General features: G+C 32.2%; 3 protein-coding genes across 4 annotated transcripts; all 3 read right to left on the reverse strand.

The window, feature by feature from the left end:
- Window positions 1-2,579: 2,579 nt before the first annotated feature.
- On the reverse strand, window positions 2,580-6,851 carry LOC105831346 (myoneurin). Its single transcript, XM_012671408.3, has 5 exons — window positions 5,314-6,851; window positions 4,473-4,558; window positions 4,064-4,379; window positions 3,677-3,780; window positions 2,580-3,612 (listed from the first exon to the last, which is right to left on the reverse strand). Exons 1-5 carry the CDS (start codon window positions 6,506-6,508, stop codon window positions 2,941-2,943), a joined length of 2,373 nt encoding a protein of 790 aa, XP_012526862.1. The 5' UTR covers window positions 6,509-6,851; the 3' UTR covers window positions 2,580-2,940.
- Window positions 6,852-7,000: 149 nt separating this feature from the next.
- LOC105831347 (follicle cell protein 3C-1) lies at window positions 7,001-8,639 on the reverse strand. Of its 2 annotated transcripts, XM_012671411.2 has the most exons (4): window positions 8,455-8,639; window positions 8,063-8,332; window positions 7,368-7,439; window positions 7,001-7,185 (listed from the first exon to the last, which is right to left on the reverse strand). In XM_012671411.2, the coding sequence occupies exons 2-4, from the start codon at window positions 8,324-8,326 to the stop codon at window positions 7,084-7,086; spliced, it is 438 nt and encodes a 145-aa protein (XP_012526865.1). In that variant the 5' UTR covers window positions 8,327-8,332; window positions 8,455-8,639; the 3' UTR covers window positions 7,001-7,083. The 2 variants fall into 2 exon arrangements, with proteins under 2 accessions (XP_012526865.1, XP_012526864.1); XM_012671410.2 differs by having other exon boundaries at window positions 8,063-8,639.
- Window positions 8,640-8,783: 144 nt separating this feature from the next.
- On the reverse strand, window positions 8,784-11,922 carry LOC105831343. The gene is made up of 5 exons (XM_036289639.1): window positions 11,589-11,922; window positions 11,236-11,418; window positions 10,951-11,118; window positions 9,550-9,831; window positions 8,784-9,451 (listed from the first exon to the last, which is right to left on the reverse strand). The coding sequence occupies exons 2-5, from the start codon at window positions 11,342-11,344 to the stop codon at window positions 8,964-8,966; spliced, it is 1,047 nt and encodes a 348-aa protein (XP_036145532.1). The 5' UTR covers window positions 11,345-11,418; window positions 11,589-11,922; the 3' UTR covers window positions 8,784-8,963.
- Between the last annotated feature and the right edge of the window lie 341 nt (window positions 11,923-12,263).

Genomic DNA, 12,263 nt, shown 5'->3' on the forward strand with positions numbered 1-12,263 from the left:
TGAAGTCATTCGCAAGAGAAACGTATTCGCAAATTCTGTTCTTACAGAAAAGTTAGAAATTTATTGGCTATCGTATGGCTATTAATCAATAAACTTACAACTTTCTGTTAGAGCGAGTATTTACGTATATGTTTCTCTTGCGAATGACTTCAAGAATTGGGCCCCAGTTCTTAGGTGAGATTACTCACTGTGAAAATGTGAAAAGTGAGCTACAGTGATTGGTGTATATTGTTAATTCTAAAAGTATACGCCAATCAGTGGAGAGAGTGCTGGAAATGTGAAAAGTGAGTGAATTCACCTAAGAACCGTAATAGAGGCCCCTGTTTTTTTAGCTGCACTTTTAGGTGCATCAAATTAAAATGAGACAAATATATTTTTTCTCATTCTAACTTCGTGCAACTTCTAACACCAGTGCAGCGAAAAAGAACAGGCTATTTGTCGCGCATTGCGACTTGAAAAATTCTCAAAACATTTTACATTTAAAATGAGATAAAAATATATTCGGTTGTTGGATAGAAAGATAGATAGATAGATAGATAAATAGCATAGAATAAATAGGCAACTAAAGGCAAGAATCAATGGGCGAATTCAAGCCAGCAAGGTGGTTAGGCCTATTTTCGTCCAATCTCAATGGCCTAGTTTACATCGTGCATTTGATACGCGTATCAAGTAGTGAATTTAAGCTGATCAGCCAATGATTAAACACATTCACTAGTTATTTACTATTTGATACGCGTATCAAATGCACGATGTAAACTAGGCCATTAAAAATTTACTGTTGGATTTTCTGAACGCAGCCATGATGAGAATGTGGTTGCGTTCAGCAGACACAACTGTTGAGTGAGCGCTCAGTGATTCTTTAATATGATTGGTTAGATCTAAAGGTATTAACCAATCATATTAAAGAATCACTGAGCCCTCACTCAACAGTTGTGTCTACTGGGGCTCTATTCTTGAATTCATTCGCAAGAGAAACGTATTCGCAAATTCTGATCTTACAGAAAAGTTGGAAATTTATTGGCTATCGTATGGCTATTAACCAATAAACTTACAACTTTCTGTTAGAGCGAGTATTTGCGTATACGTTTCTCTTGCGAATGACTTCAAGAATCGAGCCCCTGAACGCGGCCATTGTCGCGTACTCGCGTTCCATCAACAGCATTTTGTAAACAAAATGCAAGAGGTTATGAAATAAGTTGCTTTCTTATGAAACCTGCAATTTTGTTGACAGGAACTTCTGAGCGTGAGTTACCTAGTAAATTTTGGAAAACGTTTTCACGTTGCTCGTAGGACAACGTTAATAATGTAACACGTAATTAGATATTTTGAAATTATTTTATTTCGTTATGATCACACGGCGTTCGAAGACTTCGGGTTCGCAGTAAGTATGTGTAAATTACAAAATATTACGCGATTTATAAGAAGGTTCTTAAGTTTTTTTTATATAACATAAGAACTTGATCAAATTTACATTTACAAATAATTATATAGTTATTTTAGAATTTCCAAATTTGTTCATCGTAGAATTTTTGTTTAACCATGTAACTTCTCTAATGCTACCTAAAATATAATTTCCTAAATTGGCATTGAATTTAATAGGAAGAATAGTTCTAAGTAATTTAATTGCAAACTAAACATAAGAATTTAAAAAAAAAACTATAGAAAAGAATGAAATTTATGTAATTTATCTGGAATTAAAAAAATAAGTTTTATTATATTATTTTCATGCAACATATTCATATATGTTTATGAATTGTTCATGACATTTCCTTTAAATGAGACATTTTACTAACAAAAATGTGACAACAATGCTTATTAAAATTATTATGCATATTCTTTCCATTTTTTCTATATTAATATTTATTAAATTATATTAAAAAGATAATATTTTTAAATGACAAATTATTTTTTGCTTTAATCTTATTCATTATTTATTATTTAAAAAATGACCTAAAACTCCTTTGTTAAAAGATATATATGAAAGAGATGTTATATCACATTTTCCTTTACATTTTTAGATATGAAAACTTTTTAAATCTAATGTAATTTAATTAAAATATAATTTTTTACTAAAAAATGTAATTGAAGGGTTTCCTACAAAAACCAACGATCTAGAGATTAAAAAAAACAGGTTTCTTATAATATTAAAATCTAAAACTTTGTTCTTCTACTTATTTTATTATCAAAAAACAATCACTATTTATACAAAGAGAAATAAATAAAAAATTTGTTGAGAATATTTTGTAAAAGTTTATAAGTAGAAAATAAAAAAATTATTACTTTATACCTTAATATTTTTCTTTTAACTTTATCATTATTAATGTTATAAAAAATTTAAATGTAAATTCTAATATAAAATAAATAGAGGCAATAGATATAAAATTCTATGTAGAATCTTTATGACTTTTTTATAATGCATTCTTAAAATATAAAAGCCTTACAACTTCCTTATACCTATTTTATGTTTGGGAAGATTTACAACTGTTACAACATTACAAGAATAGTTTAAAGGAAAATTTTTTTGTTTTCTGAAAATTATTTTTTTTTAGTTTTATTTGATTTTTATAGGAAACTCTTCATTTATATTAAATTATTTTTGTTTTGTTTATTAACTATTGTAGTAATCCACATTTTAATATATATTGGATATTTTATCTATTGCTTGCATTATTTTTGCACTTAGATATCTGCATGTCAATAGTCTTTGCAACACCATAAGTTAATATATTTTCATCAAATTCGCTATTATTCCATTATTTTCAAGAATAAATTATATACAATTGTTCTGTATCTACACGGCTGTGTAATCGAGTTACAGTGATAATTACATAATAATTTTCAACTTTAACATTTGTAATAAATATCTCGATTTTCTATATATATATCTATGATGGATGCTAACTTTAGCTTGTACTATCGAATTATAAGCGTATATTTGCTTTATTTTCTATCCATACCATACAGCAATTCCTTCAATGATTCTTCATTTATTGTTTGCAAAGAATCGTCCTTGTTATGGTTAAACCCTTGCTCTACCAGATTCATTTGCACATTGTCAGAGACTTGCGGAAAGTCAGCGTAAGAATCTATCAGATCCTCTTTACGTTTAGGTTTAGGTGAAGATACCCGTAAGTGTTCCATCTCGAACGTCGGTGACGACAGACTGGTCTCGAGGGGTGACATCACCATAGAAAAAAAATCGTTCGTATCTTTCGCGTTTATTTTTTCATTATTTGACTGCACTCTCTCAATTGGCTCCGCCGATTCCTCCAGTCCTGCGCTGTTGAGATCGTTGGTATCCCACGTCTTGCTCTTTGAAATTTCATTACTAGCATCTCCAAATTCGACGCCTTGTTCTTTACTCTCGGAAGATATGCTATTTATTTCTGATTGTAACGCTAAAACAGGTTGTCCCTGGACATTTATTATCAATACGTATTTGTTTTCCTCACTGTCGACGCTGCTCGACGTCATTGATTGACTTTTTTGCAGGGCATCGGCGGTAGTTTGCTGCGAGCCAACCGTTCCGTTATCAGTCTCCCGTGTGTCGCATATCAATTGCTGCGTGCTGCCTGATGTTTGTACGGGACATTTATGAGTTCTTTGACTCACCTGAAAGCATGAATTACTAAAGGACAGAACTTACTTGAAAATGCTTAATAGTCAGCTTTTGTACCTTGTATCGGAAGCTTTTGTTACACATTGTGCATTTATAAGGCATCACTCCCGTGTGAATTCGACGGTGGACTAAGTACGAAACACGCTGGCGGAAACATTTCCCTGTGGAAGAATTAGTATGGCAGTTGTAGGAGGATTATTATTGTCATTGTCTCGTCGTGGTCTACGGCGCACACATTTACAAGATAAGGCGTTCACTCGCCGTTTTTTTTCTCTTTTGTGAGAGAAAATTACCTGTTTTCAGTAAGCACAGCACACCATAATATTACAGACACTATGCAAACAGAATAATTAATGTTAATTGTTAGTCAATCCCAAACGATTGGTTTATCGGTTAATTCTGCACTTCTCAGCTCGTTTTGAGCCGTCTCTTTTCATAACATACCACATGTCTCACATGCAAACGGCTTCTCTCCAGTGTGAATTCTCTCGTGATTGTGCAACGTGGAGAGCTCCTTGAACGATCTGCCGCAGGTCGCGCAGGTGTGCGGCTTGTCGTCCCTGTGATAGAGCCTGTGCTTGTGATACGACTGCTGGAAGGTGAAGCTCTTGTCGCATATTTTACACTTGTACGGCATCTCGCCCGAGTGCAGCCGTTTGTGCTTCTTCAGGAAGTACTTGGTCGTGAACATTTTGCCGCAGGTATCGCACTCCCACTGTTTACCCTCGTGGATCTTCAAGTGTTGTACTACGTGTTGCTCCTAAAACAAAAATGAGAGAAGAACGAAAAGTCTTTAAGTTATCAAGTTGCAATTTGACGGACATTGTAAGAAAACGCGCAGAACTATTCTCACCTTCTTGAATTTCTTCCCGCACGTGGGACACGTGTACCCAGCGTCACCGTTTGTGACATCAGTTTGGTCATCCTTAGCAGAAGAACCTGTGGGAAAACTTTATTTACGGTTTATGTCAAATTATTAAAGAATTATATATATATATATATATATATATATATATATATTATATATATATATATGTATGTATATATAATAAATTACGTATTTTTATATTAAATTAATTAACACATTGGTCTGAAATTGAGACTTGTATAAATTTTTGTAACAATATTAACTGCTTTCAATATGTAGTTTTGCCTACTGTACACAAATCCATTGTCTAAATTAATTTATTGTATCAATTCTGAGAAAAATGACAAAAAATGCCATTTTTGATCTTTTTGACATTATTCTTAAAATTGCGACGTAATAGTCAAATACATTAAAAATAACTAAAATAATAATAATAAGTTTTTATGACTCTTGATTTCACAGGCTTGTGTTGTTAATTATATATTAAATAATTTATTAAATAATAATTTATTAACCCCTGGAGGCCTCACCTCTACCCAATCACACGACGTTGCCACATGGATGCAATTTGGGATTTTGAATTTTAAGTCTTAATAACTTTATGTGTAATTATTCAAATCAAATTCAATTGCACACTTTATTAACGGGGTAAAATTTCCCCGTAAAATTCGATAGAAATACTTTTAGAAGTAAAAAATATCATTAACATAGAGAAAAATTGTGATTTTTAAAACAAGATTTCCAAGATTTTCGAAATTTTCAATTTTCGCTTGTCCCAAATTACATTCGTGTGGCCTCCAGGGGTTAATTATATATAATTATTTGCCTAGATTATGACCAACGTGCGCCACTCTCATGTGCACCATCAAACTGCCTCGCATCTTGAACACCTTGGAACACAGATGGCAGGAATAATTCTTAAGAATCTTCTCCGGACCATTGTCCGAATCTTGCTCGTGTACTAATTGTTTGTGCAAAGCCAGGATGTTAGTGTCAGGAAAGTGAAAGCCGCATACGTTACATCTCTCCGTTCTTTCTTTCGGCGCTATCGCACGGAAAGCCTTGCCGCCTATTTGTACGTGAGGCAACAACGTTTGCCCGTGTTCCAAATTCTGATTTTTATCATCGGCATCCATTTTCAGAGTCGTTTTCTCCGTATTAGGCAAGCTCTCCTTATCGTCATGCTTTTCTCTCGACTCTCTCGTGCAAACATTTGCCACCACGTTTTGAACCGATTGGAAAATAGGAAGGTCGTGTTCCTCCTCGATTAAATCTCTTGTAGGTCTTCCTTTTTCGACACGTTGACTACCATTCGATTCCCTTCCGATATCTCGATAAATGTTGGCATCTGCGATTTCTACCACCTTTGTCGCAATAATTAAATCCGACACAGAACCCGTTTTCTCCATTTGTGCGGCTTCCTGGGGTACGTTCAAACGTTTGATATTGTCATTACAAAAATACTGCGTCGCACAATTTACTTTTAATGCCCCTTGTTGCAGATTTGTGATTGTTCGCTGAACCATATCGTTATGATTCTCATTTGATTGTGGAAGGACGGTCACCTTTATCACATCGTTATAATCCGATATGAAATTGGATTGATTCGCGCACTTTGGCAAATTTTGATTCTTGGATTGGGAACTTACGACGTCGTTCCCTACACTCAGCACACCAGAATCTGACGGCTCTGTACGAAACCTGTTGCTACTTGCAGCTCTGTCTAATTGTCTCAATATATTCCAGTCTTGCGGAGCAACGTTGTGCGCGTTATGGACAGCAGTTATTTGCTCATTAGTGACGACATCCGCGGATTTCGATGATTCCGCTGTACCGCTGTTCAAATTGATCGTGTGACCAAACAGATGTATAGTTAATTTATCTATACCTAACAATACCTCATTACAAACAGGACATATCAAGGGTCGAGTTGCTACGCTCACAAGTCCGGCTCGCAGTGCGTCGAGTGTCAGGAATCCAGGCTGCGAGCACAGAGGACACGCCAGGACTCGTGCGCACATTTTGCGTACTTTCTAATCGTGCACGTGAATTCTAATTTTGCACGCACACAATCTTAGGGCTTAATCTTTATCAATTTCTATAAAGGGTGACACATCTTTGCGTTTATAATACTACTTGGTTTTAATATTTTCACAAGGCAGTAGTCGAGCAAATGCTGCGGTCGTAAGGTTGCAACGATAAACGATACGAGCGTGTAACTTAAAGCTGGCATTGTAGTCTTGCTGAAGTTTCTGGAGTTATACTCAAACTTGAATTCAAAATGAAAGTTTAGGATATGGCTTCAACAGCCAACATTTACTTCGATAAGATCCATAAGGTTTTTTTACGGATTGCGGACATACTGCGTACACAAAATTCTCACACCTCGAAGTCTAAATATAGAAGAATGGTTCGAGATATTCGTGGTGAATTCCTGCGTGTCTTTGTAGAGCGTGTATGATCATCTACGAGCTATATTTAGACAAGCAGTGGGACATTCAAAATGCTTTGAGCGTTGTCTATATATTTACTAGAAAATGAAACAGAATTACAAACTACAATCGTGGTATAAAAATATTCTACGGATACACTTCAGTCAACATTTGTATGGCAGGCCATTTTTGCAGCAATACTCTCTACCAGCTGACAGATTCGTATTTGTCCATTCGTCTTTGCAATTCTTGAAGAAAAGATAAGCCTGCCAAGAAATATTATCGTATAGTTCCAAATAGTTTTATTTTATATAAAATAAATAAATAATTTTTATATAATAAAATAATTAAAAAATAATTTTATTTTTTAATTATAGTGATTTTAAATACATATAATTTATAAAGATAACATTAATAAAAATTAATTTGCATACGTATTTATACTCACCCTTTCTTTATGACAATCACGGTCTATAGAAGCACAAAGTATTCCAGAACTGTTTGGTAAATGTTTCACTATCTGTGGAATATTTTAATTTATCGTTATTAACAAACAATTAAGCTTAGAAGGATAATGTAAAAAATATATAATTCACTACACAAGGTCGGGCAGTAATTAATATTAAAAGGTTAAAAGCTAAATAATAAAAAGTTAAATTTAATTTAACTCAGTTACTTTTAAATGAAGTAATTTTTAATTCCAATTAGATATTTGTAGAACAGATAAACTTTAATTTATTTATTATTTCTCACAGGTTAAAAATTTACGTATGTAAAAAAAAATCTTATATAACAAAAAATATTTATGAACATAAAAACTAAATTATATATAAATAAAATATTAAATTTATTTCATAACCTATATTATAATTATTTTGTAATTTAAGTTTAATCTAATCTTTCAAAATTACATTTCAATATAAATAAATAAATAAAACATTCTAATATATAACACCTTTCATAAATTTAACTTTTAATTTAGCTTAATTTAATGTTTAATATAAATACAACTTTTAACTAAATTAGTTTTTATTCATGCAATTATTACCGTAATTAAATTATTTTTATTAGCCATTTACTTTAATTTAAAAAATATTAACTTATTTAATCCTGTCTCTATAAAATTAAAATTTGAAAACTCACAGCGTCGAGACATTTGTTGACACAAAGTTTGTTCCCAATTGTGTTACATGGAAGTGGTTCAGGATATTCGTGGAGAAGTGCAGGATATCCTTTAGGTTGTTCCTTACTACCTTTCTTAAATTGTCCACTTAAAAATACGGCGCAGACGCAACCAATTGGCTGTTCTTTTATGTTTAAGGATGATTTAATATCTGTAGCAGTACTATTATTTTCTGCATAGGAATATGATGTGCAAAGGGCCATCATTATTAATGTTAAATACATTTTGCCCTAGAATGTAAATTGTTGCGACTATATTAACATTGCTCTCTGTTCAATCTCAACTATATTAATCAGATTAATTTATATTAGATGAGATTTCTAAATATTTAAGAACATAAAGAAGTATATACCTTTCTTCTAAAAAATATGCGCGATTACAAATCAATAATTAAATTTATTTTTACTTCAGAATTTTTTCCACAGAACTACACTGTGTCACCTGACAAAACTCCACTCAAATGCACGGCCGATGCTCTAAATCTATAAAGTCACGTTATGTCGCAATGTAATTCCATGAGCCACATTTGAAGTGCTTGTTCAGCAAAACCACAGATTTTATGTAAGAGCATCATTTTAATTGTTTGTATTTATGATTGGGACATGTCACATGCGGCAGCCAAATTTAACTAAAATTCTGATAATCTTCAGGTAAGACTAAGGATAGAAATTTAAAAAATAATTGCAAACTACATATATCTGTATTTTCTACAATTACCAAGAGACATGTTAATAGAGCGATATTTATACATTTACGTTCACAAAATAGGAAATATCAGTGTTATTAAATATTTTTATATCTATACATTATACATTATATATTTTTGAAATGCATATTAATAAGAAATATATTACATAAATATTACAATATCTTTCTCATAAGTTTGGCTTCTCCTTCTAACACAATTCTATCTTCATTAGCAATACACATGTACACGCACTTAATGATTTTTCTTACTGATGTAATTTTCACTATTACTTCTACGGTATCGCCAGCATAACATGGATTAGGAAATGTGAGATTTTGTTCGATTACTATAGTACCTGCACCAGGTAATTTTGTACCAATTAAGCCCGATACTAAGCCATTGAGCAAGGCGCCATGTGCAATATTTCTTGCTGACTCGGTGTGTATTGGATTATGATCGCCCGTCAATTCAGCAAACTTGAGTATATCGTCATTTGTTATAACTTTCAAAACTGACACTTGGTCTCCCTCTCTTAGGTTGTTCATTGAATTAGCAAATGATCTTACTTTGGAAGCACTTTTTACAGAATGATTTTTGAGAAACCCAACAAAGAATCGAATTAGCTTCATGATGTTGCTCCTTATACTTGCAACTTGCAAATATTACATATAAATTTATAAAATAAAATGTGTAATTCAATAAGTGTCAAATCTAATCCTTTAATCAATTAGATTTGTCTACTTTTTTCACAGACTAATTATAGTCCTGTCTTTACTTTCTCCACATCACTCACTTTACAATAATCGTTTAGGAATAAGATTGCCATGTTTTTAACACGCGTATCCTCGTACGATGTATCAGAGAGTTCCAGCATACGCTTAATTATTTTGGGCGACGTTATTTCGTCCACCGATTCAGGTGTGACCAGGAACATCAAGGTAGTAATTACTGCGAGCAAGACATTCTCGTCTTCGGAGATAAGTAACGACGACACTAACTCAACACCTCGATTCCGTAGGATGTATAATTTATTTATTGCATCTGAAACAATAATACATGTCATATGACAAATGTTATGCGATTCCAATCATTATAAATGTGCAAAACTTAATTTATAAGCAAATATTAAATTTATTTGATCTATATTATAATTATTTTGATCAATCTACTTTAACCCTTTGCGGCACACATTTTTCTATTAATCGGATTTTTATGAAAATTGGTATAGAAAGGTTTTTGGGGGCCGTTGATTACGAATCTGCTATCAGATTTCAACGATTCTTTTTCAAAATGGCGGATTCAATATGGCAAGTGATTTTGAATTTTTTATCGGTTTTTTATGGAAATTGATATACAGTTTATGTTCTATGTACCATTGTCGAAAAAATGAAAAAATATAAAATCTGAAAAAAAAATTTTTTATCACCTATTTAAAATTTTCTATTTTTAAATTTCAAAAATCTGACCTACACATAATCAACCTAAAAAAGCTAGTTCTGTACATTTGTTCTTGTAAAAAAAAGAAACTTCGAAATTTTGCAACATTCCGACCCGAGAAAATTCAATATATCAATTTCCGTAAAAAACCTATAAAAATACTCAAAATCGTGAATCGTCATATTGGATCCGCCATTTTGAAAAAGAATCGAAATCTGATAGCGGATTCGTAATTAGCGACCAAAAAAACCCCTGTATATTGATTTTTGCAGGTTTATGATTCTTTCTTCTTTCTGACATACATTTATTGTAAAAAACACTTTTTTCACTTTATTTATTTATATAACAAAATTAACTAATAATAAAGGAAATTTACACCCTACCAAATACTAAGGCTCTTACTAAAGTAAAATTACAAGAAAAAATAATAAAATGCAGTATTTGGTATCCAGAAAATTAAAAAAATAAATTTGAGATAGATGGTCGACCACCATGCCACAAAGGGTTAAAAAATTTATGGCTTTCTACTTTAATATATAAATATTTTTCAAAATTTTTATTAATTTTAATCTTGATATAAGTTAATTCAATCTTAATGTGATCTTCAACTAAGTTTTTTAATCATGTGACTTTTAACATAACTAAATTTTATAAGTTTTATTAATTTTATATTCATTTTTATTTAGTTAAAAAAAATATTTGTTTAATCCTGTAAATGCTTACCTAAACATAAATTACAGAGACCATCAATGCCAAAAAGTATCAGCTTTGGATTGGTCTCAGACAAGGCATTGAGAAATATATCGATTATCTTCAGCTGCCTTATATATCCATAGTTCACAGGGTCGTAGGCAAAGTTTGCCAAATTTGCCAGTACTTGCTCTTGTGCCTCTAATAAATTTAAAATACATTTATTTAATATTATTACACATTTGCCATCACAGGCACAATATACTTCATTGATAAAATACAGCCTTTCATAAGTGAGACACAGTGTTGTTCTTTTACCTTTGGACGATGTGCTCTTGTATTCGTTGACTAAAAGCTTCAAAAAATCATAACGTCCAACGGGATTCTTCCCTGTGCGTTTTATTAATCTTGCTTTACTAGAGAACATTTGAGTCTTAATGTGTCTTATTTAAATTATTATTTACAACATAGACATAATTGCATCTCCGTTGCAATTAGGATCTGCAACAATAAAGCATTAATTTTTTGAAAAATGTATTATTTATATGTGTAAACATATGTATATAACAAATGTCATGATGATAATTGCATGGAAATTTTATTATCGAGATAAAATTCTTTTGTAATGTAATGCAAAACATAAATATTGTTGCATTCATAGGTGAACATACAGGTAAACAAAATCAAATTTTGTGGAACTGGTTCACTGCTTGTTTGCTAATCATAAAACAATGTATTGTACAATGTATTAACTTTCAACACTGCGTTTGTGTCATATTCGCAATTCCTAACATTTTTGTATAATTAAAACTTATCACCATTCTGTTAGCTTATATTACTATATGTATAAATTTGGGCCCCCTATTACCAACGACATCTTGAACAAGAAATACAAGAATCCAAGGATTGTTATTGAGTTGTTCGATTGAATAACTCACATAACTCAAAACTCATATGTGCACAATTCTGGTTTCATTCCGTTTAATTCTGTGCTGTTCTGTGTGCATGAATGTGACTACAGGTCTGTTCGCGTCACATGCTCCGACATGCTCCTATTCACCCCAACGCACTCCAATACGTTGATTCCGATGACGCCAACCTATTAGAATGCGTTGGAGTGAGTAGGAGCATGTCGGGGCATGGCGACGCGAACAAACCAACAGTGTAATGCCCAGTCTACAATGAGTCGTTGGTCGTTGGTCGTAAGAAATTTAACCAATCACAGTTGATCTTAGAGAAGAATAACCGAACATAATTGGTTAAATTTCTTACGACCAACGACCAACGACTCATTGTAGACTGGGCATAACACAGTGTCCATTAGTGTGAGAAAGAACATGTAGTGT

Source organism: Monomorium pharaonis, chromosome 7 (assembly GCF_013373865.1).
Source record: "Monomorium pharaonis isolate MP-MQ-018 chromosome 7, ASM1337386v2, whole genome shotgun sequence".
Classification (NCBI taxonomy): domain Eukaryota; kingdom Metazoa; phylum Arthropoda; class Insecta; order Hymenoptera; family Formicidae; genus Monomorium; species Monomorium pharaonis.

Bases quoted from the DNA above. Each gene is read 5' to 3' on its own strand.
- LOC105831346 (XM_012671408.3), bottom strand. From the start codon at position 6,508: ATGTGCGCACGAGTCCTGGCGTGTCCTCTGTGCTCGCAGCCTGGATTC. The intron at 4,380-4,472 runs GTGAGAATAGTT...TTTTTGTTTTAG, and splicing joins GCGGGAAGAAATTCAAGAAG to GAGCAACACGTAGTACAACA. The intron at 3,781-4,063 runs GTATGTTATGAA...ATTCTTCCACAG, and splicing joins GTTTGCATGTGAGACATGTG to GGAAATGTTTCCGCCAGCGT.
- LOC105831347 (XM_012671411.2), bottom strand. From the start codon at position 8,326: ATGTATTTAACATTAATAATGATGGCCCTTTGCACATCATATTCCTAT. The intron at 7,440-8,062 runs GTGAGTTTTCAA...AATATTCCACAG, and splicing joins TCAACAAATGTCTCGACGCT to ATAGTGAAACATTTACCAAA. The intron at 7,186-7,367 runs GTGAGTATAAAT...ATTTCTTGGCAG, and splicing joins GTGATTGTCATAAAGAAAGG to GCTTATCTTTTCTTCAAGAA.
- LOC105831343 (XM_036289639.1), bottom strand. From the start codon at position 11,344: ATGTTCTCTAGTAAAGCAAGATTAATAAAACGCACAGGGAAGAATCCC. The intron at 11,119-11,235 runs GTAAAAGAACAA...TAAATTTATTAG, and splicing joins CAAGAGCACATCGTCCAAAG to AGGCACAAGAGCAAGTACTG. The intron at 9,452-9,549 runs AATTAGTCTGTG...TTTATATGTAAT, and splicing joins GAAAGTAAAGACAGGACTAT to ATTTGCAAGTTGCAAGTATA.